Source organism: Dysidea avara, chromosome 4 (assembly GCF_963678975.1).
Source record: "Dysidea avara chromosome 4, odDysAvar1.4, whole genome shotgun sequence".
Classification (NCBI taxonomy): Eukaryota; Metazoa; Porifera; class Demospongiae; order Dictyoceratida; family Dysideidae; genus Dysidea; species Dysidea avara.
Genome location: NC_089275.1, coordinates 36,568,301 through 36,593,406, shown reverse-complemented (window position 1 = coordinate 36,593,406; position 25,106 = coordinate 36,568,301). Strand labels below are relative to the sequence as shown.

General features: G+C 37.7%; 2 protein-coding genes across 2 annotated transcripts; one reads left to right on the top strand and one right to left on the bottom strand.

Annotated features, from left to right (window-relative positions):
• Positions 1–551: 551 nt before the first annotated feature.
• Positions 552–15,399, top strand: LOC136254860 (uncharacterized sodium-dependent transporter YocR-like). The gene is made up of 12 exons (XM_066047623.1): positions 552–716; positions 5,928–6,039; positions 6,752–6,935; positions 7,698–7,809; positions 8,300–8,501; positions 9,228–9,519; positions 10,948–11,084; positions 11,139–11,230; positions 13,505–13,606; positions 14,568–14,617; positions 14,804–14,927; positions 14,995–15,399. The coding sequence occupies exons 1-12, from the start codon at positions 627–629 to the stop codon at positions 15,277–15,279; spliced, it is 1,782 nt and encodes a 593-aa protein (XP_065903695.1). The 5' UTR covers positions 552–626; the 3' UTR covers positions 15,280–15,399.
• A 978-nt stretch (positions 15,400–16,377) lies between these two features.
• On the bottom strand, positions 16,378–23,256 carry LOC136254859 (uncharacterized; the record flags this gene model as incomplete). Its single annotated transcript, XM_066047622.1, is given in 6 exon segments — positions 16,378–17,615; positions 17,690–17,905; positions 18,883–19,044; positions 19,227–19,376; positions 21,881–22,806; positions 22,995–23,256. Coding segments are annotated over 5 exon segments (1,536 nt in total), but the record flags the coding sequence as incomplete, so codon positions are not given.
• Positions 23,257–25,106: the final 1,850 nt, after the last annotated feature.

Here is a 25,106-nt window from a genome sequence, read left to right as displayed (position 1 = left end):
ATTTTGTGACATGCAGGTAGCTTATAACCATGAGAAATCAATTGCAAATTAAAGAGGCACCCAGCATCACCAAACATCCTTGAAACCGGCTTAAATTGGCCAGCATTACAAGAATGTCACAAATAAGCAAGACTAGTCAATACTACACAACTTTTAAATTATACCCAGTTAAATTGTCACCTTCCCATGAGATCAACTGAGGACTCGATCACACAACCTTAAACTAGTACCCTATACCAACCATTCCTACCAGACGAACAGTATACCAGATTGGAATAGACTTGATAATTGAATCAGATAGAGTCTAGTGTAGCATTTGAACAGAAATTAGCAATCACACTGATCATTGTAAATTGATTTGTAATAGTGTGGTGTAGATGGTCCTGCAGCTGCATTGGATAAAATAAATAGCTAAACTGACTAGCTTTCAGTGTCATCTCGTCTTTCGTGCTAATCTTAAATAAAGTGACCTGTACAAATGTCTAGTTGACAGATGTCCGGCTTTCAGTTTGGAAAAAAACGTAAAGTAGCGAGTATCGAAATGTTTACCGTATAATTCCGTAATGCCACAATCACATGATTGTTGCATCATCATCTTGTTGTTTCTGGCCTAAGAAACAGTGATCATGTCTTCGACGGAGCGATCAGGTCTTCTTCAAAAGAAGACCGGGGAAACAGAAAAGGTGGTAGAGGAGGAGGCAGAAAAAGAGGAAAAGGTGGGCGTGTCTTGTATTTATTCTCGTGACAGTTCGCATTAATTTGAGTGTTTAGCAAAGTTAGGAACGCATTAGGAACAGGGCCCAAAATTGTGTTTTGGAAATGATCTGACAAGTCCTGCTATTTGGTCGGACATACTCAATAGTACTGTACAAAAATTTCCTAAAAGTGTTCAGGCGTTGGCCAGAAATGGTCAGAAAATGGCAGATGTCTGACCATAATTTCAGGCTCTGAGGAATGTTACCAAACGTTGCGAACTGACACAAGACTGTATGAAAGTTCATGGCTATTGGTTGGAATACTGTTTTCTGCCTGGCTGAGGTGTCCCAGGGCTTATTTTAGGGTTTCCAACTCAAAATAAGAAGGCGCTTCCTTTTGTTGTTTCTGGTGATTTTCACACAGACTGACCTTTAAGATAAAGCAAACAAGTGCTAATTTATTATTGAATTGCTTGTGGCATTGAGTATCAGCATAAGTTTAACACACAAAAACATACAAAAAGTGGTCACGTGACCAAAAATATCATAATAGTTAAATTGGACATCTTATTAGCAAATCATTGTATTTTAGGGTGACCGAAGTCACAATTAGTGTATTTTCTTGCCTTATAATGAAGACTTCTACATCTTGTAGTGCTATAGCACGTCCTTTATATATAGCTGTAATGGGATTGTTGGCAACCTGACCACTTTTTGTGGGTTTATAGTTAAAACTGCACTGGTATGGATGTATTGAAAGTAATAGACAGTTTAATAATATATTAGCACTTGTTTGTTTTATCTTAAGGTCAGCCTGCATGAAAATCATCAGAGACAATGCAAAAGGCTAAGGCATCATCTTATTTTGCAGTGGAAATCCTACATGAAGGGATTTTTGGTCACGTGACCATTTTTTGGATTTTTACATATGTTAAAATTGTGCTGATAGCAACTGCTGCAAACATTCCAATAACAAATTAGCACTCCTCGGACCAGCTATTATTTCTTTTGTACATTAATGCTCCTATCAGTGTTAGACCCCAATCCCCCAGTATGGCTTATGTGGGGATTTGAGAACACTTCTAGGGCATAGTGGTTTGTCTAATCCCCCCACTAATCCCCTCTACGGTCAACAGGCGATTCATGTCACATGTATGAGCTTGTGGCCTGCAAATGGGCCTGTACTATTTCAAATGAGCTTGTACTATTTATATAGTACAAGCTCATTTGCAGGCCACAAGCTCTTTTTAAGCAATTCAAAACCTGGAATCAAAGCCCTACTACTGGGAGAAATTTTGTTCATTAAATATATTCCATGTTGTAATGATACTGCGAAATATCCAGCATTGCATTGCTTTTGGGTATGTGGTAGCAGATGAGATCCGTCTGGTTGGACTAAATCACCTGATCTGTGTTTGGAGGAGTTGGGATAGCCATCATTACATTAAATATTACCTTTTAATCAGAACATTACTGTCTTGATTTTTGTTCCATTGTAACAGACAATGTTCACTTGTTCTCTAACAGACTATGTGTATAGTATGTAGCTAGCTAGTTATGTATGTATGTATGTATGTAAGAGTTTGGGGAGGGGGGGAGCACCCCTTCCAATTAAATGCCAAGCTTGTGACTTCCCTGCACGTACTCACAGGCTTTTGGCTTCTCACAGCCCTCCTGGAGGGATAGCATGTATGTATGATTGAAATGTTTCAAGATTTGATGGGACAAACTTGCATGCCATAGACTGGTTTATGTTCATGACACCCTATCAGCTGAAACATAATTGTGTTGCTCCTTGTAGCAGCTGCTGTTGACATCTTTGTGACAAGTCATGGGCTTTATTAGTTGTTGTAAGCTGTGTCCTACAAATTAAGCCATTGTAATCTCAGTAGTGCCATAGATATAATCAGACAAGTACCCAGATTGAAATCATCTCACGTGCATGAACCCAATAACTCCAACACAAATGTGTTTGCTGAATCATTTTATCCCCTTTGAAAAAGGCGGGATAGTAAAATATGCGACTTACACAATATGTGTCATGATCAATTACGAGAACATTTATTTTAGCTGTTTCCTTGGGAAAGGGGGGTGGTTATAATTAGGTGTCAGGTCTGGTTTTGTGGAAGTGTCTCTTGATGTGACTGGTTGAAGCATAGGCATGAGAAAAACAAACTTATAACATGGACACCCAATGTATTATGTATTCGTGGAGAGTACAAGCTTTGGATATATAGAAACTACATCATATCATTGCTACATTTTCATCTATGTGTTTATGCAGTGTCAAATGGGACAATTTCACAAATGGAACCAACTGCCACTCGTTATCTGAAGAAGTAGTTGAACCTCCCTTGCAGTGCAACTAGAGTAATATAATATCCTGGTGTTTGCTGTCCTAGTATTACACATGTTTCCTGAGAAGCCAAGCTTAGCTTACTAGCTTGTTGTCCGTGCTTCTTCTCACCATCGCCTTCAAGAACTAGGATTGCAACTGCAGCTTGCGAGGGTCTCTTTACAAATACAAGATGATGGCTACTCTTTGCTGTTGTCTGCTCATGAGCAACTATCTTCATTCCCAACTGCTCGATCTTTGTATGTTAAAGCTAAGCATTTATTATGTAACAACATTAAGTCGCAATGTGATACCCATATGCAGACACTTTCAGTCCAGTGTAAGTTTAGAGATTCTGCTAAGTTAGAGAAATCGTGCAAGACATGCAACCGGCTGATGTCTGGTTTTCATTCTGGGCAGTTGTCATTTCTTTTGCGGGCTCCTTCAGATACCTTACCAACTGCAGTTAACTGCTTGGTGTGATGTTAAGTGTACTTTGTGTGACTCAGGTCGTCCTACCAGCTCACATCCTAGGTGGCTGTCCTGTTGCCATAACGCAACAGAGATATACATACCGTCACAATCAAGTTCTTCACCTTCTGGCCTCTAAACTCAAGAAATGTTTAGTAGCAATCCATCTATCCATGTTTTTGCTGACCTTCAGGGTTTACGAGCTAGTGAAGCACCTCAAGCCACTATTCCATCTACCTTACTAATCACACCTTACAGGCCAGATATTGTTGTATATACAGGGCGTAACTCAGGCAAACCCTCTGTTGCTTTACCTGCCCTCTAGACTCAGAACACAGCATTCACCTCAATCTACTAGGTCTAGAAAACAAAACAAGGCTGAGTATCATCAACTGCTTGTGGAATTTGATCACTTACAAATCCCAAACTATTATAAAACTATTGAAATTAGTGTGCTAGGTCACTACCTACCTTTTCCATTCAGAACATCAAGAACTTCATTGACTGTGTACAACTTTTTGTAACCACCAAATCTTCCATCCGACAGATCCTTGACAATGCTGCTCGTCAATGTATGACATGTTTGCAAAAGATTTTCTTGGCCAGGAATTGTAGTGACTGGTTAACGGAGCACTTAACTTAATTTTGTCTTGTAATTATTGTTGTTGCTGTCTTTTTTTTTACATGTACACACACCTTGCCGTGCCCACAAGATCTCATTTTGCTTGATCTGACTGTGGTCACATGAGACCGAGGACTAATAATGTATTGTATGTATCATCTTATTACTAATGATGGTTCTCTCTCTTATCATTGATTGCTGGGCTTTGTGGAGCTGATATGTGTGAATTGCTCTGTAGCAGTTATGTAGCCTTGATTTTTAAGTGTCCAGCAGCTTGGAATATCTTTGTTGATGTGTTGTTGCTAGCTCAGATTTACTTTCAGTCAATTTCTACAACAACAAAAAACAACTTAGCTTATTGTTTCTGAGCTATTGGCCAAATTTTTGTTCACCTTGTGTAGTTTCTATATTGTTAACTATTAACTCAGCAAGTGCTTTTGACCCAATGAATGATAATGTTTAGAACCACAAAGTGATGGACTAGCAATGGACATTAAGTATTTGTGATGTATATGGATGTAATACCATTATTGCAAAGATTGAGTGTGTTTGTGTGTCTGTGTACATACATGTTGTGTGATTATTTAGTAGGCGCACATGATGCAACTGAGCTTAGTGCCACTACCCAAACCTATACTAGAATTATTACAGTGTTGCCCATTGGTGCTGGAACACCGTGTGGAGCTTTTTGGGTCTCACTCCGCCTTTCATGATTTAAGCATGGTATCCTCTCGGTCATGTGATTCCTGGGACCAAGCTTGGGTGAGACATCTGAGGATGGAGATCCTCAGTGAGCCCAGTACCGGGTCACAGTAAGTAGCTCTCACTGACAAATTATATAATAGCCCAGTATGAGATCTGGGGAGGTGGGAGGGGCTGCTTAGTCTGTTGCTAAGGCCTTAGCTGTGGTTCTCATTCACTAACACATGCCAATTAATTCATGTGACAGTTAGGTAACCACCACTGCCCCCTGGATCATGTGAGGAGCTATAGTCTCGATGAGCTGTGGAGCTGTATCACCATTCGACAGCTAAGAGGAGAGCTGCCCATCAATTAACTTAGGTTAAACCCCAGCTTTAACTTACGTACATCATACGGTGGGGGGGGAGTGTGTGTAGTGTGTATACATGTGACATAGTCTGACAGATTTAATTTGTTACAGTAACACAAACAATGCTGCTAATCAAAAGAATGTCTGTAATTTATACCAATGATGATATAGTGCCACTATAATAGGCCTTTTTGTTTAACTAACCAAAATATGTCATTACCTCCTTCACTTTTCCATAGTGTGATATCATGTCATCACAGTCTAATCACAACATTCTCCACTGCCTTAAATGAGAAGGCCTATTATTTAGTTGTAGTTTAATCCACTGGTGGGAACTATTGGTAAATCGTTCACATAGCATTTACAAATGGATAGAAATTAATAGCTCTGTGCATGATTAGCATTAACATCATTGTAGCCATTTCTTGGCCCCCACCTTTGATTTCACAACTTTTTTTACCCAGGTTGTTGAAGGCTACGCCCTTTTTATTTTTTTCACAGCTTTGTCGTTTATGTTTGGATAATATTTTCAGTTTTGCTTCACTTTTGTTGTTTGCACTTTTATACGTTCTAATCATCTCCATAATGATCACCTGCCGTGCATGTATAAAATTCTGAAAAAACTGCACATGTGACTATCATATGTTCAAAATTCTGTTTAAGCACTAAATGTTGTTGTGTATTTATGTGTGTAGTTCTTAAAAATTAACACATGTGTACATGTATCATGTAATTAATGTTGTCTTCGCTTAGAACACATTTCGTTCAGGAATCGGAGTAGTGTTGAGTTCTCTTGGGACAGCTGTTGGTACTGGTAATATATGGCGTTTCCCCAGGATAGTGGCAATTCATGCTGTTGGTGGAGGTAATTACATACATGTATGACTGTATGTTGTATTCTTTGTAAGAAATGTTTGTTATTTTGTAAGGAAGCATATTTAATTCCTGACCTGTCATTGTTTTATATTTTGAAAACACTGATACAGTGAAATATATTCTATTAAGGTCACTTGTGGAAACTAGCCATTGTAGTAGTCTCCAAATGTGTAATTTGTGTACAAACTAACCTGCCTAATACAGCCACCTGCTTAATAGGGTCAGGAAATTGTGGGCCAAAGACAACCGGAAACTGAGCATAGGGTAGTTTCAACTGTTAACCAGTTTAACCAGTTTAAACTGTAACACATCAGGGGCGTAGGCAGGATTTCCAAAAGGGGGGTTCTGCCCTAAGTATAGAATTTCGTAGGTGTGCACATGTAAACACGTGTACACGTGTAAACATGTGTATTCTTATAAATTCATTCGCAATAGCGAGTAGAGGTACTTGAATTCCTCTGCCTGAAGACCTGTAGCTACCCATTTCAGTGGATTTGTGTAAGTTAATTCAGTTCTAGTTAACCAGTATCACGATTTAAAAAACTTAACTCTGAAAAGGGGGTTCGTCCGAACCCTTTGAACCCCCCCTGGCTACGCCCCTGCACATGTAGTAGTCACATATAGGCTATCAGTTGATTTTGATACATACAAATATACAGTAATGGTCTGTTGTGTTATCAACCTGTTTATTATCCATGTAGGTGCTCTGGTATTCCTGATAGTTTGGTTTTGTTTCCTGTGGTTGTGGTCAGTCCCGATCATCATCCTGGAGTTTGCTGCTGGTCGGTTCACAAGGAAGGGTGGTATTGAATCAATGGCTCAGCTAGCTGGTCCTTCTCACCGCTGGATGGGAGCATGGGTGATCTTTGTGTCATGTGCTATAGGGTATGTGATAGGGTGTACAGTACTACTGTGATCTGTCAGTGTACTGCATATCATACTACACTGATTTGAAATTTATGCACATTGTATGTTTCTCTAACCCTTTGTGAGCATTCCATGACAATTTATAAAACTCACTTATGATTAGTGGTTGGCTTGTTATTATATGACCACCTCGTTGTAGAGGCCATGATTGCTTTGGTATTGTGGCCATGTCAAGTATGTGAATCTCAAACACAGCTATAGTATGTACAAGTTGAGCTGGATCCTGAAAAACAGCTAAATATGAAAATTGGATTTTTCTCCAGGCAATGAACATTTCAGCCAACCACAACGACATATGTGGTTTGGCTCCATTACAAGTTCAGGAAAGGGTTACAATAGACACTAGTTTTATGGCTTCCCCTAGGAAATGTATGGTGATTTAGATTGACTGTAAATATTGTTTGAATGAAAAGATTTTAAACTATTATTAGTCAATCAAACTACTACAAATGAGCCAAATTTCAGGATCATGTGAAATTCCATTCATGGGTTATTAAACGTTTTTGAGGATCCAGCTCAACGCGTACATACTACAAGTTGTATTCCATGACTGACCAAAACAGTGTGGTTTTAAAAATGCAGTAATAACTTTATCTATGTAGGTTTTGGATTAACTTGATATGGTCACTATATCAGGGTAGTATTTTTATTGAGGTCATGAGATTGATTTAATGTGACTAATTTATGAGGAAACTTCACTGCATTTTCCCCTGTATGTAGTTGCTATTACTCAGTTCTTGTTGGATGGTGTTTCTACTACTTCATATACTACTTGGTCAATGAGCTTCCTTCCAGCTATGAAGAGTCTATCAAGACCTGGGATGACCTACAGGTGTGTGTAGTGCAGATGGATATTACATACACTACGATATAGAACCTGCTATATGTAGGTGCTGCATAATAATGTAATCCCTATCCCTCCACCTTGACTATTCTGCACTGTTTGTGGACAATAGTCCTATCACATATCAGGAGGTGTAAGGTGTACCTTGTGGTGTTTGTGGGCTCATGTACATGCAGTATGATTTGTCTAAGAAGGACTCCCCTGATTTGTGAATACAGTTAAACCTGTTTATTCCAGTCACCTTTGAGCCAACACTTAGACTGGTTTCTTTGCACACAAATGACATGTTTGGTTATTATTTGGTCAGTTAGACAGGTGACCTTATTACACAGCAACCTGATTAGACAGGTTTCACTGTATTTTGAAATCATGACACACAACTATGGTCTCATTTGCACTACGAAATCAAGATACCCTCCATCTCGAAGTGTTTGCAATTGTACATACAGTGTAATGATAATTTGTTGTACTGTTGTAGGATAGCCATTGGCCTGTTTGGTGTCATTTGTTGTCGATGGTTGTATCAGGAATATCTGTGTCACGAGGAGTATCCACCATTGAGCCACTGAACAATGTTGCTGTACCAGTACTACTGCTGATTGTGATATTCAGTGTCTACTGGGCCCTGTTCCTACCCTACGCTCATATCGGCATTCAGAAGTATTTCACACCAGACTGGAGTATGTTAATAGATAAGAATGTAGTGTGTACTATATTATAGAGGGAAAGATGATAGTGGTAGACTATAGCATACAAGCAGAGCAGAAATTCATAGTGCATTTAAATTGGGTATTTGGCAGTGGTGGGTTTAACCACATTCACCAAACCCACCAAATTTCTTTCCAAATTTGCTCTCTCTGTGGGACCTGTGCAGTGGCGGATCTAGATGGGTTTTGGGGTTTCGACAGAAACCCCAGTTTAAAATTGGCTCAGTGGCAGTCTAAATACATAAACATTGCTGTACTGACAATTTGTCATAGCAAACAACTATATACCACTGTATTTCAGTAGCATACATGCAGTTGCACTTAACTAACACCATTTAAAGCAACACTTCACTTTTCATCTCCCACTGCATCAAAACGATCGAGATACTTTAATAGAGCAGTCAAGTAACTACCCTAATAGAGCAATCAAAGCTACAGCTTGTAGTCACCATCTTTGCCCTATAGTTAGCTATAGTGTTTACAGTTTAAAGCATTGGATTTATTGTAATTACTAATTAATAGTAGCCTAAAATCCTGCTCAGCGCTTCTAAAATCTCAACATTTTCTGGAGAAATGTCATCAGGTGCCTTATTCAGCTATACCAACTTTCAGAAACCCCCTTTAAAAAATGCTAGATCCACCACTGCTGTGTGTATATCCATTAGTCACTTGTTATACACATACTTCATTTCCCCACAGGTACACTGACAGATTCTAGGATGTGGTTGGATGCTATAACGCAGAATGCTTGGGACACCAGTGCGGCTGGTTTTGGTTTTCTAACCTATGCTGCCTACATGAAGAGAACAAACGGTGCTGTCAGGATTGGTACCTCTATTCCACTAGGCAATAACATTGTTAGCTTCTTGTGTGGTATTCTGGTGTTCTCTTGTGTCTTCTCTGTGTTGATAAGACAAGGTTATGGCAATGGTCATATACTGGATATTATTGCTGATAATGGACCAGCTAACACTGGACTGACTTTTGTATGGTAAAGTGTGTGTGTGTGCGCGCGCGTGCGTGTGTGTGTGCGTGCGTGCATGTGTGTAGTATGTGTGTGGAGCAGATAAAAAGTCTCTAATTTATTTTGTTGCATTTGACTGTTTGTTATTGCATACGACTGCTCTAGAATGTCTTGATCATCACAGGCTAAGTTTTCTCTGAAATAAAAGTGAAGTGTTGTATTTCCCCATTTTCTTTGCTGCTAAACCTATGATCACTTGTACAATTAGCAGGAATCTACAATGGTTTTTTTTGAAATTCTGTTTAGTAGTTTTCTGGTAGTACAGCAACTATTTAGTATATCAAATTAAGCTTCTTGTTATATAGAGATACTGTGTGGCATTCCTACCTTAAAGGTAATACAGTATCTAATGGCCTACCATCACAACACTTCCACACAGAGTTTATTCACGGACAATGTTTATGCTAGGAATCATAGTGCGACTATGGCTAATGTGGCATTTAACTAGTAAGTACTGTATGCTAATCCTAGTGTTTATTTAACACTCACTGTACGTGGGTGAGAGTATATTATGTACATATTGAGCTGTGAGCTAAACTTTCTAGATTCTGGTCCAAACGTACTTCCTGTTGTACACTTCCTGTGAATTCAGCTTTCAGTCCTGGTGGCTTATCACATGACACATGACATGACCACTGGAATGTGATTGGTCAGAATGATTGGTGTGGTTAATGTCATGTGGTCACAGCCACCCAGTCATGTGATTACCTTTATGAATATTGAATTATTCACAATCTGTAATGATCACAATAGTACTCACTATTTCACTAGGGACCTGTAAGAAGGCTAAAGTGTATAAATGCAGGGAGTTATTGTAAGCCTCTTACTGTATGTATTCAACCTGAACATTTACTTATGGGTATGTAATCCCAATATGACACTATGTATAAAAGTAAGTATCGTCCTTTTTGGGAGTCAAGTTAACATGTTACTCAAAGTGTCATGCAGTATATGTATTGGTTAGATTGTACTTACAAATCTAGTTCTTGTTCTATGTGATTTTGTCTCAAAAACTCTGCATCAGTTAATACACTACAGTTTGTCATGATCTAATACACTATGTCTTGCTGATTATCTGTTGGCTAAAACTTAAATTTGAAAACCGTGCACATGTGTGTTTCCAGTGTAATGAAGGATCCTTTATTTACTTACTTACAGTGGTCCCTCCATTATCTGGCCATCGATTATCTGAACATTCTGTTATCCAACTATGGAAGTGACTGTTCTATTAGAGTAGTTTAACTGAGCTCTGTATATGTTTATCCGAACTTTTCCATTATCTGAACACACCTAGGGCCCAATGAGTTCAGATAATGGAGGGACCACTGTATATAGTGTTTTGCTTATCTATGTGTTATATGTTCTATGTAACATATCCATTGTTTCTCACTCTAGGATGCCGATACTTTATGATAGTATGTCTGGTGGACGATTTCTCTGTATTTTGTTTTTCCTCTGCCTTACGCTAGCAAGTCTTAGTTCAATGGTGTCTCTACTGGAGAGGGTCATCCTTCTTTCTGTCGACTTTGGAAGTATGTACACTTCTTCAAATTGTACTATAATGTTGAGCGTGTTTGATTTTTCAGTTAATCGTATACCAGCTACAATCATCATAACCCTCATCATATTTTTTGTTGGTCTTGGATCTGCCATTAACATTGATATCTTAGTTAATCAGGTTTGTATTTGTATAAGTATGTACATTGTCTGCACAGACATAATCCTATGATCTTTAGTAATTATATCATTAAAATGTGTGTTTAATACACAAAGTACCGCCACGCAAACACCACGATGGGAACATGTTGAAAGACTACTACAACATGAATCTCAAGACACCACCTTCATCCTTTCCGAGTGCTGTATTTTCATACACAAAAGCATAATCGGTGCTGTATTTGTTATTTTCTGAGTCATCTCTGCAGTGTTCACTTATCTCAAGTACTTGAACTGTTTCATTAGTTAATGTCCATACACTGTTTCTAGTCATAGAATTAACAAATAGGTCCAGTTTTAGTGTGATGCATTGGATTAAGCTAGTTGTTTATCAGTAAATACTTTCATGTTTACTTTAGCATACTTTTCTTAGTTGGCTAAGTAGAATTCAAGGAAAACGGTAATGGGGAAAGCGGAAACAGGAACGACCAATGGAAAATGCCTGATAAAGGTCATCATGTCGATATACAATGCACACAATGCGTTTTTTGCAGCATTGTTAGATCTTTCTGCTAAAAAGATTGAAACGCTCTAATAGAGCAGTCACCTGCTTAAAATACTCTAATAGAGCAGTCAAAATGTTTTGTTAATTATCCCACCCGGGACTGCCTGTGAATATAGCTGGCATAGATTAAGTATGTATATAGACTAGCCATTAACACTGAAAGTTAGCTACTCCTTTGAAACCATAAACATTTTAAAAGATTTGAGCATCAAGAGGTTCACAATGTATTCTAGTTAACTAACACTTTGGAAACTGTACACATCTGCTGCTCCCAGAATAGAAGTCACATGATGGTAATAAGCATGCATCAGTATGCTAGTCAAGCTGAAGTGGCTCCAAGAAGTGTCCCCATGACTTGTGATGTTTTCCTTAGTCTCCTCATTAGAGTTACCTAGCTACACATACTCCATCATGAGGTTGCAGGTACAACCTCCCGCATCTATAATGCAGGCATTGTCAGTTAGAGTGTTTTGTAAATCTCAATGGCTGAATCTTTTTAAATGTTTATGGTTTCAGGGGAGTAGCTAACTTTCAGAGTTGATGACTTGGCTAGTTTATATGCCAGCTATAATGTAGTCCATCAATTCACAGGCTTTCAATGTAGTTCCTGGTAAAGCATTCTTGACTACTCTATTAAAGTAGCAGGTGACTGCTTTTTTAGTAGGCTTGCGCCAATTATGCCGGCATAATTTCAAGCATAATAGGCTAGTAAAAGCATCAAGCATTATGTCAGCATAATAGGACGATTTTCAAGATTTTTAATTAAATGCACAACGCTTGTGCCAAAAACAGCAAAACATGAACACACTATACCTTAATACTGCATTTCATATCAAGAAAATGTGCCTTGTTATTATTTTTATTGTTTCTTGGCTGATTATTTACACTTCACAGAAAAAAGATTGAGTTACTCTAATAGAGCAGTCACCTACTCTAATACAAGTCAGGAAAGACTGATATACTCTAATAAAACAGCCAAATCTAGAGCATAATCTTGATTTTTAAAGCATAATTTTGAGCATAATAGGCTGAATTTTCACTGCTCAAAAGCATAATAGGTTATTTTCAAAGCATAATTGGCTCAAGCCTATTTTTTAGGGTGCTTCGATCTTTCAAGTGGAAGGATTCAACAATGCTGCAAAGAGGCATTGTGCTGTAAAATCCAACTGTATAATCCAACTACATAGTAACACGATGAGCTTTATCAGGCATTTTCCGTTGGTCGCACCTGTTCCTGCTTTCCGTTCTCCCATTTTCCTACTTACCCTATCTTGGTTGTACTGTGTCCACCACATAACTGTTCTTTATTAATCATAACGAACCTTGCTGCTTGATTAGTAATAAAACACTCTTTGGAATTTTGATTAATTCTCCCACACAAAATATCATATAGTCTTATCATGTGCTTGGGGTTTCATGGTAAACAGATTAAAACATTTTTTGTTTTGTTAAAGGCTACATAGGAACAGCAAGATCCATAATAGTATACACCCTGTATGTGTATGTACATATGCACTGTTTTATCCAGCATTTAACACAACGTGTAAAAGCAAGCTTCTTCAACACAAGATTGAAAAGTGTGTGCCTGCATGTTTGTCTACACTACACCGATATATTCAAAATAAAGTCATGTACATTTTATTTTGCAACAAATTATTTTAAAAACATTTGTTGGCTTAAACATGTGCACATCCTTACTGATGTGGTAGTTATTGTTGTACATGTATATAGGACACAGTGTGGAGCTATTCGTTACTAATTAGTGGACTATTCTGTGTGTTCATGGTGGTCCGTTATGGTGGTGAGAAGTTTAGGACTGAGATAGTAAATCAGGTCAGTATAGTACCATTGCTGCTGCACTTGTATATCAAAGGTTTTTGAAGAAGTGTGTATGTAGCTAATATTGCACAGATTGTTAAAACGATCAGTAGTACATGCAGTAACTCTTAACACCTTGTTCACACTACCTTACCCTCAAGATGGTTAAGAATAAACTGCAGTGAGATTCATTTTAATAAAGATAAGATTACGATCTTTTGTCGTGTCTACTGCATTTTAAGAAACACTTGTGCCACACAAGCTCTTTAGGTTAGAGGAACAAAGCAAAGATACATTTGAGCTCTTCATGAGCAGGCAAATAAGGTGGTATTATATGTTTAAATAATTGATGCTTGCTTCCTTGAGTGATAGCTCAATTAAAATGCATTGTTAAGAAAAGTATATTGGTGAAAACTATGTAGGTTTTTGCTGAGACGGTCACATATAATCATCCCATAAATGACTAGTTGGTGAGGTTGGAATACATTCACATTAAACAGAAACTCAGCATCTAGCCCACGTCTTTCCAAGCCGAGCAGTTAATTATTTGAAATGCTTTCATACTTGCATGTGCAAGTGAATATAAGGCCAAAGCTATACCTTGGTCAATTTGCCTATTGCCAATTCATGGTGAACACTTTAAGCCATCTCTATAGACCAATGTACATGAAAGTTAAGGCTGCAAATTTAGGTGCCTGTAGTGTATTTCACTTAGCAATCGATTTCTTTGGTCTAGCAAAGCTAGAACCATAATAGGATAAAATTTGGGTAATCTATTTCTTGAACACTGTACATAATACTGGGAGTTTACCTATAGATTTAGATAGAGTTCATTAGAGAAATTCAGTGGGAGATATTGCTGTATTAAGTTTATAGCAGAAAGTAATTGGATATGTGAATTACAAATGGTGTTGGGTGTAGTGTGTGCAAATGCACACAGGTGGAGAATTTATTGTTGTTATTGTTTACTTTCTAGTATGGAATTGGTGACTGGAAGCTACCACGCATTTGGCTGTTAATAATCTAGTAAGTGTCTTTTCCCATAACATGTGCAGTATGTGATAATGTTTGTACATATTATGAGAATGTTTGTCTGTGTATTCTTTCAACGCATACACAATAGATTTGGACATTAAAATCATATCAGAATTTTTCAAGTGTAACTTATCTCAATAAGCACAGTCTCACTCATATATGTCTGTTGTCTTACAGCATTTTGTGTCCAATACAAGCAGCTGGTATTCTTATATGGTACATTGTATATGAGATTGTTGAGAATGATGATGAGAAGTGGTACAAGTTTACCAGAGGTAGTCTTCTAATGGTGCTAAGCCAGGTAGGTTCTATTCTTTCAAATGCATAGCTTTTGTATTAGAACTTACCAATATAATGTCTCTTTGTAGTGGGCCTTTAGCTTTTTAATCCTGATTGGTCTAAACTGGTGGATGAAACCATTGGAGTATCACCCCCGAGATGTTAACGCGTGGCCCCATCGTTTCCTGAAGTTCATTATCAAGCCAGTAGCTCAGCCTGAGCTTAAGACTCAAGTCCCAATGATGAGTCGTGAGATCCCTTCAGACAGTACAGAGACTGAGATAGCCACCACACCACTGATGATGGATTATCAGGAGTCACGATCAAATGACCATAGTTCACCAGTATCTGCTGGTGAATATACTAAATTATAGTGTTATATTTGTATTGTTTTCTTGTGTGATTGCTATAATCTGTTTTGTAACTACATTTTTATGTTAACAGGTCATTGCATGCATTTAAAAAAAAAGGCAATTTGGAGAAGAAACCCGGAACAGATTAATGGTAGCTACAGTATGTACATGTGTGGGGAGGGTGTGATAAGTCACTTCAGCAATTAAACTTATAGTGTATTTATTATAAAGTACACAAAAGGGAAAATTAGGAATTTTAAATAATAAGTAGCAAAACAAGGGAGTACTATAGGTGACCTCAGCTAGTTTTGATCTGTATATATGTAGCCTGAAACTATCAATTCCTTGAATCCTTGTAGCTATACTTGTTTGTTTACTTTTTTGTAACATAATGTTGACTGGTGAATTTGCACATACCTAGTTCCAAGTTTGCATTTGAACGCCTCCCCCTATCAATGCTTATTGAAAGCGAAATGGCTCATTTTGTTTTTGGCTATATACTATTCTTCATTAATATGTATAGCAGGTGGAACATAGTGAGTGATGCTCAACAACTCCAAGAAGACCTATATAAGATCTCTACAACTATGTGAAGATACTATAATCCTTTCTTCAAAGAAATCTCAAATTAAATAACCAACACCTCAAAGAAACAGCTTATTATTTAATTAGTATGACCACAACTAGAATATGTATGTGCATGTAATTTGGCCACCATTGCACAAAACAGATGTTACAAAGCTAGAGAAAAGCAATCACAGAGTTACAAGATTTGTCACCAATAATTTTTAGCAGTGTATCCAACATGATTCACTACCTTGGATGGCAAGAACTAGAAACCTGTACTACCATACACAAAACTAGTACTCTTACATGTTTCTTCTTCAAGATCATTTACAACTTAACGTGTATCTCATTCACTGATCGATTGAGATATCACCTCATCTAAGAAATTACGTCTATCAACCAATTTTAGCATCAACTCATATACAATCAAATGAACTTGTAACTAATTAATTATATATGATATAATTGTATGTAAAGTCTTCGCTTGCAAAGTTAACTATTACAAAAAATCGCATTTTCTTTCTTCCTGTCCACTGTTATATATGCATTCAATTTACATTACAATTATATTTTAGTGTACAAAGTGGTCTACTCCTCTTTTACAAACTGCAAATTTTTTATACTAATACCTATGTATGCACTCAAAATCAAGAATATTGTGCATTTTGTATACAATTTGTACCATTATAATTATAATATCCATTGTGCATAAATACGCGTATACATAATTTATTAAAAAGAAAACTATAATAATGATACAAAAACTGAATTTAATAGCATTTCATCAAGTGTTTGACTTTAGAGTCTCAAATTCAACTTTTGTATCTTTTGTGAGACTGGTAGATGATGCAACATTTGTTGTCTTCCTATCAGTGCAGCCTCCAATGACAATGATAGCATTCTTTCCAGCCAGAGCTGCTGCTGTATAGGCTACATTGGTAGGCAGTGTCACAGAATCTATCTGTTTCCAGAGTCGAGTTGCTTGATCATAAATTGCAGCAGTTGCGACAACTCCACCATTTTCATTTTCACCACCAAGAATTACTGGGGGAGATGAGGTGGGACAAGTGCGGAGTACCACCAAGGAGCATCAGGCAATGATACCCAAGGATTTTGTGCCTTCGCTGTTGACTGTTGCTGGTCTAAAGCTGATGCATAAGTGATGTGATCTATAGCAATTGTGTAAGCATCATTATAGCAGTGATCATCTGCCCCATTGTATCCCACAATGTGAAACAACTTTGTTGAGACTGTGACTGAAATTCCCCACATTGGTTTGGGCAGCTGCACTGATAACTTAGCCCATTTGTTGCCAATAATATTTAGGACTTCAATGTCATCATAAACTACAGTAGTGTCTTCTCCCTTTCCTCCAGCTACTATCACATCATCATTGTGAGGTACCACTACTGGTCGGGTTCTGGCTACTAGCATATGTGGGTAATCATTGTTCCAAGTATCATCCTCCTCATGAAATGTAGAAACCTGACCAGTTACTTTACCACTTTTCATGTCCCGTCCACCAAACAGTGTTACTCTCCCACCAACAACTTGTGGTATACTGTAGTCCTGATTAGGTGTTGGAAGGATGGACCACTTGTCTCCTTGAATAGTGTACCATATACCTGATGGATGGCATCTTTGTCTGGACTCACACCACCACCAATGTAAATGTTGTTATCGTCTGATGTTGCATGCGCATAGTACATTGGTGAAGGCAAACTGGAACATGGAGAGCATTTAGCTAGGCTGGCACCATCCAATGTTTCTTGAAAACAATTTGCTATGTTCTGTGTAAAAAATGTAAAGGTATTGTTTTACTATGCATAATAGGTAAAAAGCATCACACAATGGCAAGACTTACCATTGGATCAGGTTCTAATGAATCTGGTATGGCTTTTGCATTCCTTGCCTTTAGCTGCCTGTACTGCTTAAGAACAACTTTGTTCTCTTCTTTCAGTTTCTCCATTGCTATTAACTTTGTTTCAAGCCTAGACTGCAGCTCAGATAACTCAACATTGAGCTGCTTTATCTGAAGATATTTTTATGAATCCACACTTTCAACAGATGGACACCATTCCTAATAAATGATTTAAAATATTATGCATAATAAAGCACAGCTGTGTCATTAATTGCTCTGTTCTATTAGAATTTCTGACTGCTCTATTAGAGTATCTCGATCTTTTATAATGGAATTGTGCAATCTAAAGATTTTCCCACTGTTAAAGCTTTATAATCACCTGAAAAGGCTAGCATAATTCCTGATTCCACACATGACTATTATGTACAAAATTATGCCAGCATAATCATCACATCCCTACTGTTGTATGCTTCAAACTTCACTTAGCTCCATGTCTGAACTCTTTAGCCTGCTCCTGATACTACAACCTATATCCAATTCTCAAAAAATATCAGCTTCAAAAGTTTTTAGGTGAACATTGTTACCAGGTTCAATTTCAAAATACATAATTTTCAAAAATGTCCTAGGAGAGCATGCCCCTAGATCTCCCTAGATATAAGTGTGTATACAACAGACAGTTTGGAAACTTGTCGCCAAAATTCTTGGAGCCACCCTTCGATAGTATAAAAGGGATTTATTACCTCTGTTCCTCATAATGCATTGTAATTCCTGTACACTGTTAGCAGTGCTATATGGCATTTATGCACCTTCTCTTCCCATTAAGGTATGAAAGTGGTACATACAAGAATGTAGTATTAATTAGAAGAAACAAGCGCATTGCATCTCCCTCGCATCTCCCATCTCCCAATAACTGTTGCTATTCATTTCAATGGCCAAGTATTGCCAATGCTATACAACACGTAATTGCTATATGTTTTCTATTGCCTTAATGCATGGTCTCCACAGGACACGAGTGTGGCACCTATAGGGTTTAGAAACCATGTTTCCACCAGCCATAATTTATTTCAGTAGTAAATATGCTGAAGTCTAAATTCTGATTACAAATTGTGGTTAATGTACAGTGTATGAGTAGAAGAGTGTATACTGTAATCACAACTGGTCAGCTTTACGAATGTTAACACAGGTGCATACTGTACCTGTGGTAGTAAATTGATTTCTTGCTGTGCTTGAGCAACATCCTTTAACTGCTTGTTTATCTTCCTACTGTCAAATAGTTCATTTTGTAGTGAAGCAAGCTCATCCTCTAACTGCTTGTTTATCTTTCTACTGTCAGATAGTTCATTTCGTAGTGACATCATCTACAATTTGAATTTACATGATAGTTAATATAATTATACCAGTTGCTTGAGCACAAGAATTTTTCACTTAAGTATACTGCATGGGAGCTAACTAATGCATAATTTCCTTCCATCATGCTTAATTGTGTAATCACTACAGTAAAAGTGTACAATACAGAGGGGTTTAGCAATAGTGTGTTTACCTGACATTTTGTATCACTTTGTGTCTTTGAAAATAATCTCTTTTCTTCCTTAAGTTTGGATAGTTCACCTTCATTTATCTTGAGGTGAGCATTCTTTTCTGATAAATCTTCTTCCAGTTTACTTATCATGTCTTTTACCTTTCTTTGTTCCTATGACAATTATTTATGATACACACAAAGTAGAGTATGAAGAAATACTGAATATGACATCTAATCCTTCCTTTATTTTGTTAACAAATATTCCAAACACAAAAATATGGATGATTGTGTGTGTGTGTTGGCAGCACACACTAAGATTTCTTATAGATGGGACTGGTATTAATATTGGCGTAAAGTTTTTAGTATTGGCGTAAAATTTTTAGTATTCCATGTCTCTTTGTGAGCAAGGTTTACACTAGCTATTCTACACAAATAAATGGCCAACCTGGGAAAAGGACACTGTTAAACATCACATTCAGTTGTGAAACATCAATATTTGAATATTTGCTATTCTGTCCATGCCCCAAGCTTAGTGTGGCATATTGGTAATAAGCATTGACTTGCATTATGTAGTTTTTTTGAGAAGGGACCATGGAGTTATAGTTGCATGGAAATCACATTTTTTACTTTTCCTGTTAATTTAGTGGCATTCCAGCTTTCTTGGCCACAGGTACATCTTTAAAAAACCAGGGGTACAACCTATGTTTCCCTTGTGCAGAAACTAACTCATTCAATTTCAAGGGGAGTCCCTTATACAATAGAACTTTTTTACTCTTCATTAATTTTCATCATGAACTAGTGTAAGTCGCCAATTATTGGCAGGTACCAATTATCGGCACCTGTAAGTGTAAAGTATACAGACTATGGAGTATACAGAAGCTACCCAGTAACACTGTGGGCTGTACCTTCTGTGAAATGGAGCTATCCAAGGACTGCATATCCCACAGATATTTCACAAAGAACCAACAAGGCACCAGAGAGATAATTACTCACAAATTCACACAATAAGTACCTTATAATGATAATTTGTGCACAATAGGCTTTGCGATTTCACTTATAACATGATGTTCACTCACACGAGATAATTACAGTTTGGTGTGCTACAGTAAGAGACTATGGACTGCCATATTGAATAGTTCAAACCAAAGTCCATATATGTCATTGCATGCAATGAAGAATTACAATCACTTGGGAAAATGATGCCGAAAACTGGCGACGTACAGTAAATTACAAGTGTCACTTTTGTAACATATGTTACCATTTACTTTGAGCAAGTTCACAAAGTCTATACTTATATGAATGTGATCACATGCACAGATGGGTAGGGATACAACATAACCGATTCAGAAACATATTAGAAAACATAGTCCCCACTTCATCACAAACAAACATAATTTGAGTGAAAACCTGACTTGTTTGCATTTTTGGTTTTATGACTTTTTTGTTGTCTAGAGGGAAAAACCAATGGGCTGTTAAGGTTTTAGCCTTATCTGGTAATTGCTTTTGGACTTATAGCGATAGGCAACAAGAACAGCAAAACAATCAATTTGTACAGTGCCTATACAGCAAAAAATTACAGGTGCTTGTTTAATCAATCATAAGTCTCAAGCGCAATGGAGTACAGAGTTGGAACTTGTGTCATTCTATTCCCCATGAACTGGGGCATTCACCAAGGTATAATTTTTGTAGTCTTGCATGGCCAGACTGCTTTTCGTGGCACGGTGCTTATCAATTTAAATTATAAGCGCCTATTTGAGAGAGGGTCTGGTCCAGACAGAATCAATATGTCAACTTGTCTTCACACCCTGAGCTAGAGCTTGGGGTATTTATTCAACTTTTGTCATAATCGTATACTTCTTTTAACTTTCAAGCCATGTAGCTACGGACTGGAAATTCCATGAATGATTTCCGGTAGCAGTGATGAGAGACATCGAGGTTGTTCTTCTATGGTTGAAAAGGACACGGATTGATTCCTTGTGAAAATGAAAAGGCTAAGGGCAAACTGAACAAGGAATCAAGCTGTGTCCTTTCAGCCTTAGAAAAACAGCCTCAATGTCTCTCAGGCATCACCACTACCAACAATCGTTCATGTAGGTTGAAAGTTAAAAGGAAGTATACATTTTATGCTGAAAGTTGATTAAACACCCAGAGCTCAAGCTCAGGGTATGAAAACGAGTTGACATAATTTTTTCTGGACCAGATCATTTTTCGAGCAGGTGCTTATAATTCTAATTGATTAAACGCCGTGCCGAGAAAAAGCAGTCTGGCCATGTGAGACTATAGTTTTTGGCCTAAATACATCCATGCTATTAAGCAAGAAGGCTGTTGAACCTTAGAAACGGCAACAATAAAGTTCCTTTTTACCCCAATGTAAACAAACACATGTAACTCATGTTTGCTTCATGGTACAGAAACAAAAAAAGAAAAGATATTCTTACTTTACATGAAGAGGCGAATCCATTGGTATATTAGATATTTTAATTCAAGTCTGCCTTCACTGTTTCCTGAAACGATTAACACAAGCGTAAAATTATTTATGTAGCACATATTTTTTTTACCCAAGTTGAATGCATTTCAATGGCATTTATCTAAAAAACAAAATTATGCAAACAAGTCAGGTTTTCACTCAGATGGTCACATTTTGTGGTGTTAATTAGATCTAATGAACCACATACATTGTCAGACAGGGCAGCGGAGTCATTGCCGTAGGCTATCATCCATATTCTACTGGTACTACCAGTTGAAAATGAAAAGTTGGGGCTCCATATGGCTACTTCCAGCAAACCATTGTTATACAAAGAAGTTGAGCTTTCTTGTATTGCATTATTAATCATTGGAACAACACTCCTTGGAATTAACCAGAAGATCACAGCTGAGCTATTATTGCTGATAGCTAGCAACACAAAAGCATGTTTAGTGATACTGAATGTGTTCATCATCAGTGACTTTACCACTCCCATATGTTTTAGTGATAATGAAGACAATTGTTGATCACACCTAACAGCCATCACAGTGTGAGTACTGGACTCATCTGGTATCATGAGATCAGATGGAGCAGGTATGGGATATGATGTGATGGGTAGAGTGACATCAATCCGAGAGTCAAATTCATCCAATAGCTTCACACCTTCAGGACACTCACAAGCTTCTACCAACTCCCTAATAATGGAGTGATCATACCAGTTGGTGTATGGGAACAATATTCTCAGTAGTGCTGTGGCATTGGTGAATTTTTCCAACATTTTTTGGAACTTAGGAGCAAAGAAAGTCAGTCTTTGAGTATCACTAGCCATAACATCATTCAAAGCTTCAATGATAATATCAGGATGCACAATCTGTAACAACTCTACTAAGCTATCAAACAAATCTAGGTATTTTAATCCTACATTAGATGGTAGTATATACTGAGACCATTCCATTGCATTTAAGTCCGGCAAAAGTGGTCGTTGCCGTTTGGTTACAAAAAGTTTAAAATTTTTCATTTCATTTTCATTGTGGTCAACCAAACGTACTGGATCATCACTTCTGTTATCATAATAAGATTCATCAAACCAATCATTGCAATCTTGTGATAATGTAATAAAACCTTTAGAGCTCAAATCTGTATGTATATAGACACACTGTATGTATGCACGTGTATAATACATGAACTCACTCTCTCTCTCTCTCACACACACACACACACACACGCACACACACATACAAACACACACATATGTATGTACGTACGTACATACATACACCCGTACACACACACACACGCACACACACACACGCACACACGCACACCTTCTAGCACAGTATCACAAATGTGTTTCTGGTTATCAATTCTTTGAAGTGCATCAATAAACAAAAACAAATTTGGCGCCTCAAGAATTCGAATGTGTTCTAATATATAAGAGTTCTTCATGTAACTGTTAGGTGTGTTCAATAACAACATATCCAGCTCATCAGAGCTTATCAATGTCTTGAAAAATGTCATTTTGGTAATTTGATTGGGATCCAAGTTTTGCAGTAAAAACTGGTAGTGGTCACATAAGATCTGAGTAGGGTTTTCTGTAACCAGATAAAATACATAATACACATATGTATGTACATGTACACTACATAATATATACATAACTGCAGCTGTGCTGATACACATAACCCACTGTCGTGAGCACACACGGAACTGTTGTAAAAGGAAGATTAATGTATAGCAATATGACACAATTAAATAAGTATAAAACTATTTTGAAATTCACAGAAAGGTGAATTGGTAAAGAGCTACATAATACTAGACTACTAACTATAGTAGTTAAACTTAAAGTACCTGCAGACTGGCGTGATACTCAAGAAGGGGGAAGTTCTTTAGAGGACAACAATTTCTATTAGGGATGAAACGATCAAGGTTTTCTAGTATTCCAGTACACTATGTCTAGAGTTAACAATCAAGTACTCACAAATACTAGCTACTTGTAGTCATACCCATTTGACATGTTTTATACTGACTTTAAGCAGATTACAGCATTTTCAAGTAACAACAATGATACATGCATTGTATTAAAGTACCAATCCTGACAAGAAATAATGCCAATCAAACCCCATAGCTTTTATTGTGTCACTCCCTGATGGCAAATGCATCATGTGAGCTGGGTCATGTGATCTTAACAAGTACTCAAGTACCAATTTTACTACTCAAGTACTAAAATGCCTAATGAGTATTTGAGTATTTGCAGTATTTGTTTCAGTCCTAATTTCTAGTAAAGGTATCTAAGGGAAATTGGCAAAGCCTGTTTTTAGGAAGGAACAGAGTGGGTGATGTAGGACGCAAGAAGGAGTGCTGGCGGAATGAGTCACAGTACACATTGTAGTATGTACCACTCTGCGTGGGAAGTTCAAAGGCACCGCCAGTGCCATAATTTGTATATTGCACTGCTGCAGACCGCAGCGAGTGCATTATAACTTATAACGCACTCGCTGCGGTTTTATAGACCACAATGAGTACATTATAAGTTATAATGCACCGACCGCAGTGCAATATACAGATATTGCACTGGCTGCGGTTTTGTGCAGCATAGTTCAAGTGTCGGTGGCAAAGACCACTACGACACCTCACCTAATAGGTGGAAAGACATTTCACAGATCACTCGAATTCTTTTATAGCCTGACATGTAAAGGTCGATTGTGGGCCATAATGTCACCAATACGTATAATGTTTACAAGCAGCCAATGGCGATCGAAAAAGCCAACGCAGGTGGCCACAACTCTAGTCTACATATATATAAACGTACTTATACACCTTACTAGTCTGGTGCCATCTTAGCCCAGATTAAACTGTAGTCCACTTCGACAATGACTCAATAAAACAAATATATTCTAAATAATGTTAACCTTTACGTTCGATTGTGGTAACCAGTTTTGTCATGCCACCAGATTCGAGTTTAGCCAGTGTGAATAGTAAGAATTAGACTAGTATCGTTTAGTAGTTAGGTTTTGTTTACTTAAACCATCTATTTAGCTGCTTTTTTTCGCTCGAGAGAATCACTATGGCGATTAGACTGGCGCTTAGTCTATATGGCGATTGAGTGATCATGCTGGCATGCTGAGCACTACATGATGAGAGTCGAACAGCGAATGCAGGTTAGTGATATAATTATCCCATAGCGTACGTACTAGCTTTCAGTATCTCAGGTGGCTGCAGTAATGCAGGGGGAACGTCATCGCAACGTCAGGCTTGGTTACCCACAATCGATGTTAGAAACCTGGCCTTTATAAGCGTTACAGCTGTCTTGTGAGACTCTCCCCACCTATTAGGTGAGTGGTACATAATAGTTATACAACGTGCACTCGTGCTCTGCCTGTATAAACGCACTTGCCTTCGGGCCTGACGGCCCTCAGGCTCGTGCGTTTATATCAGGC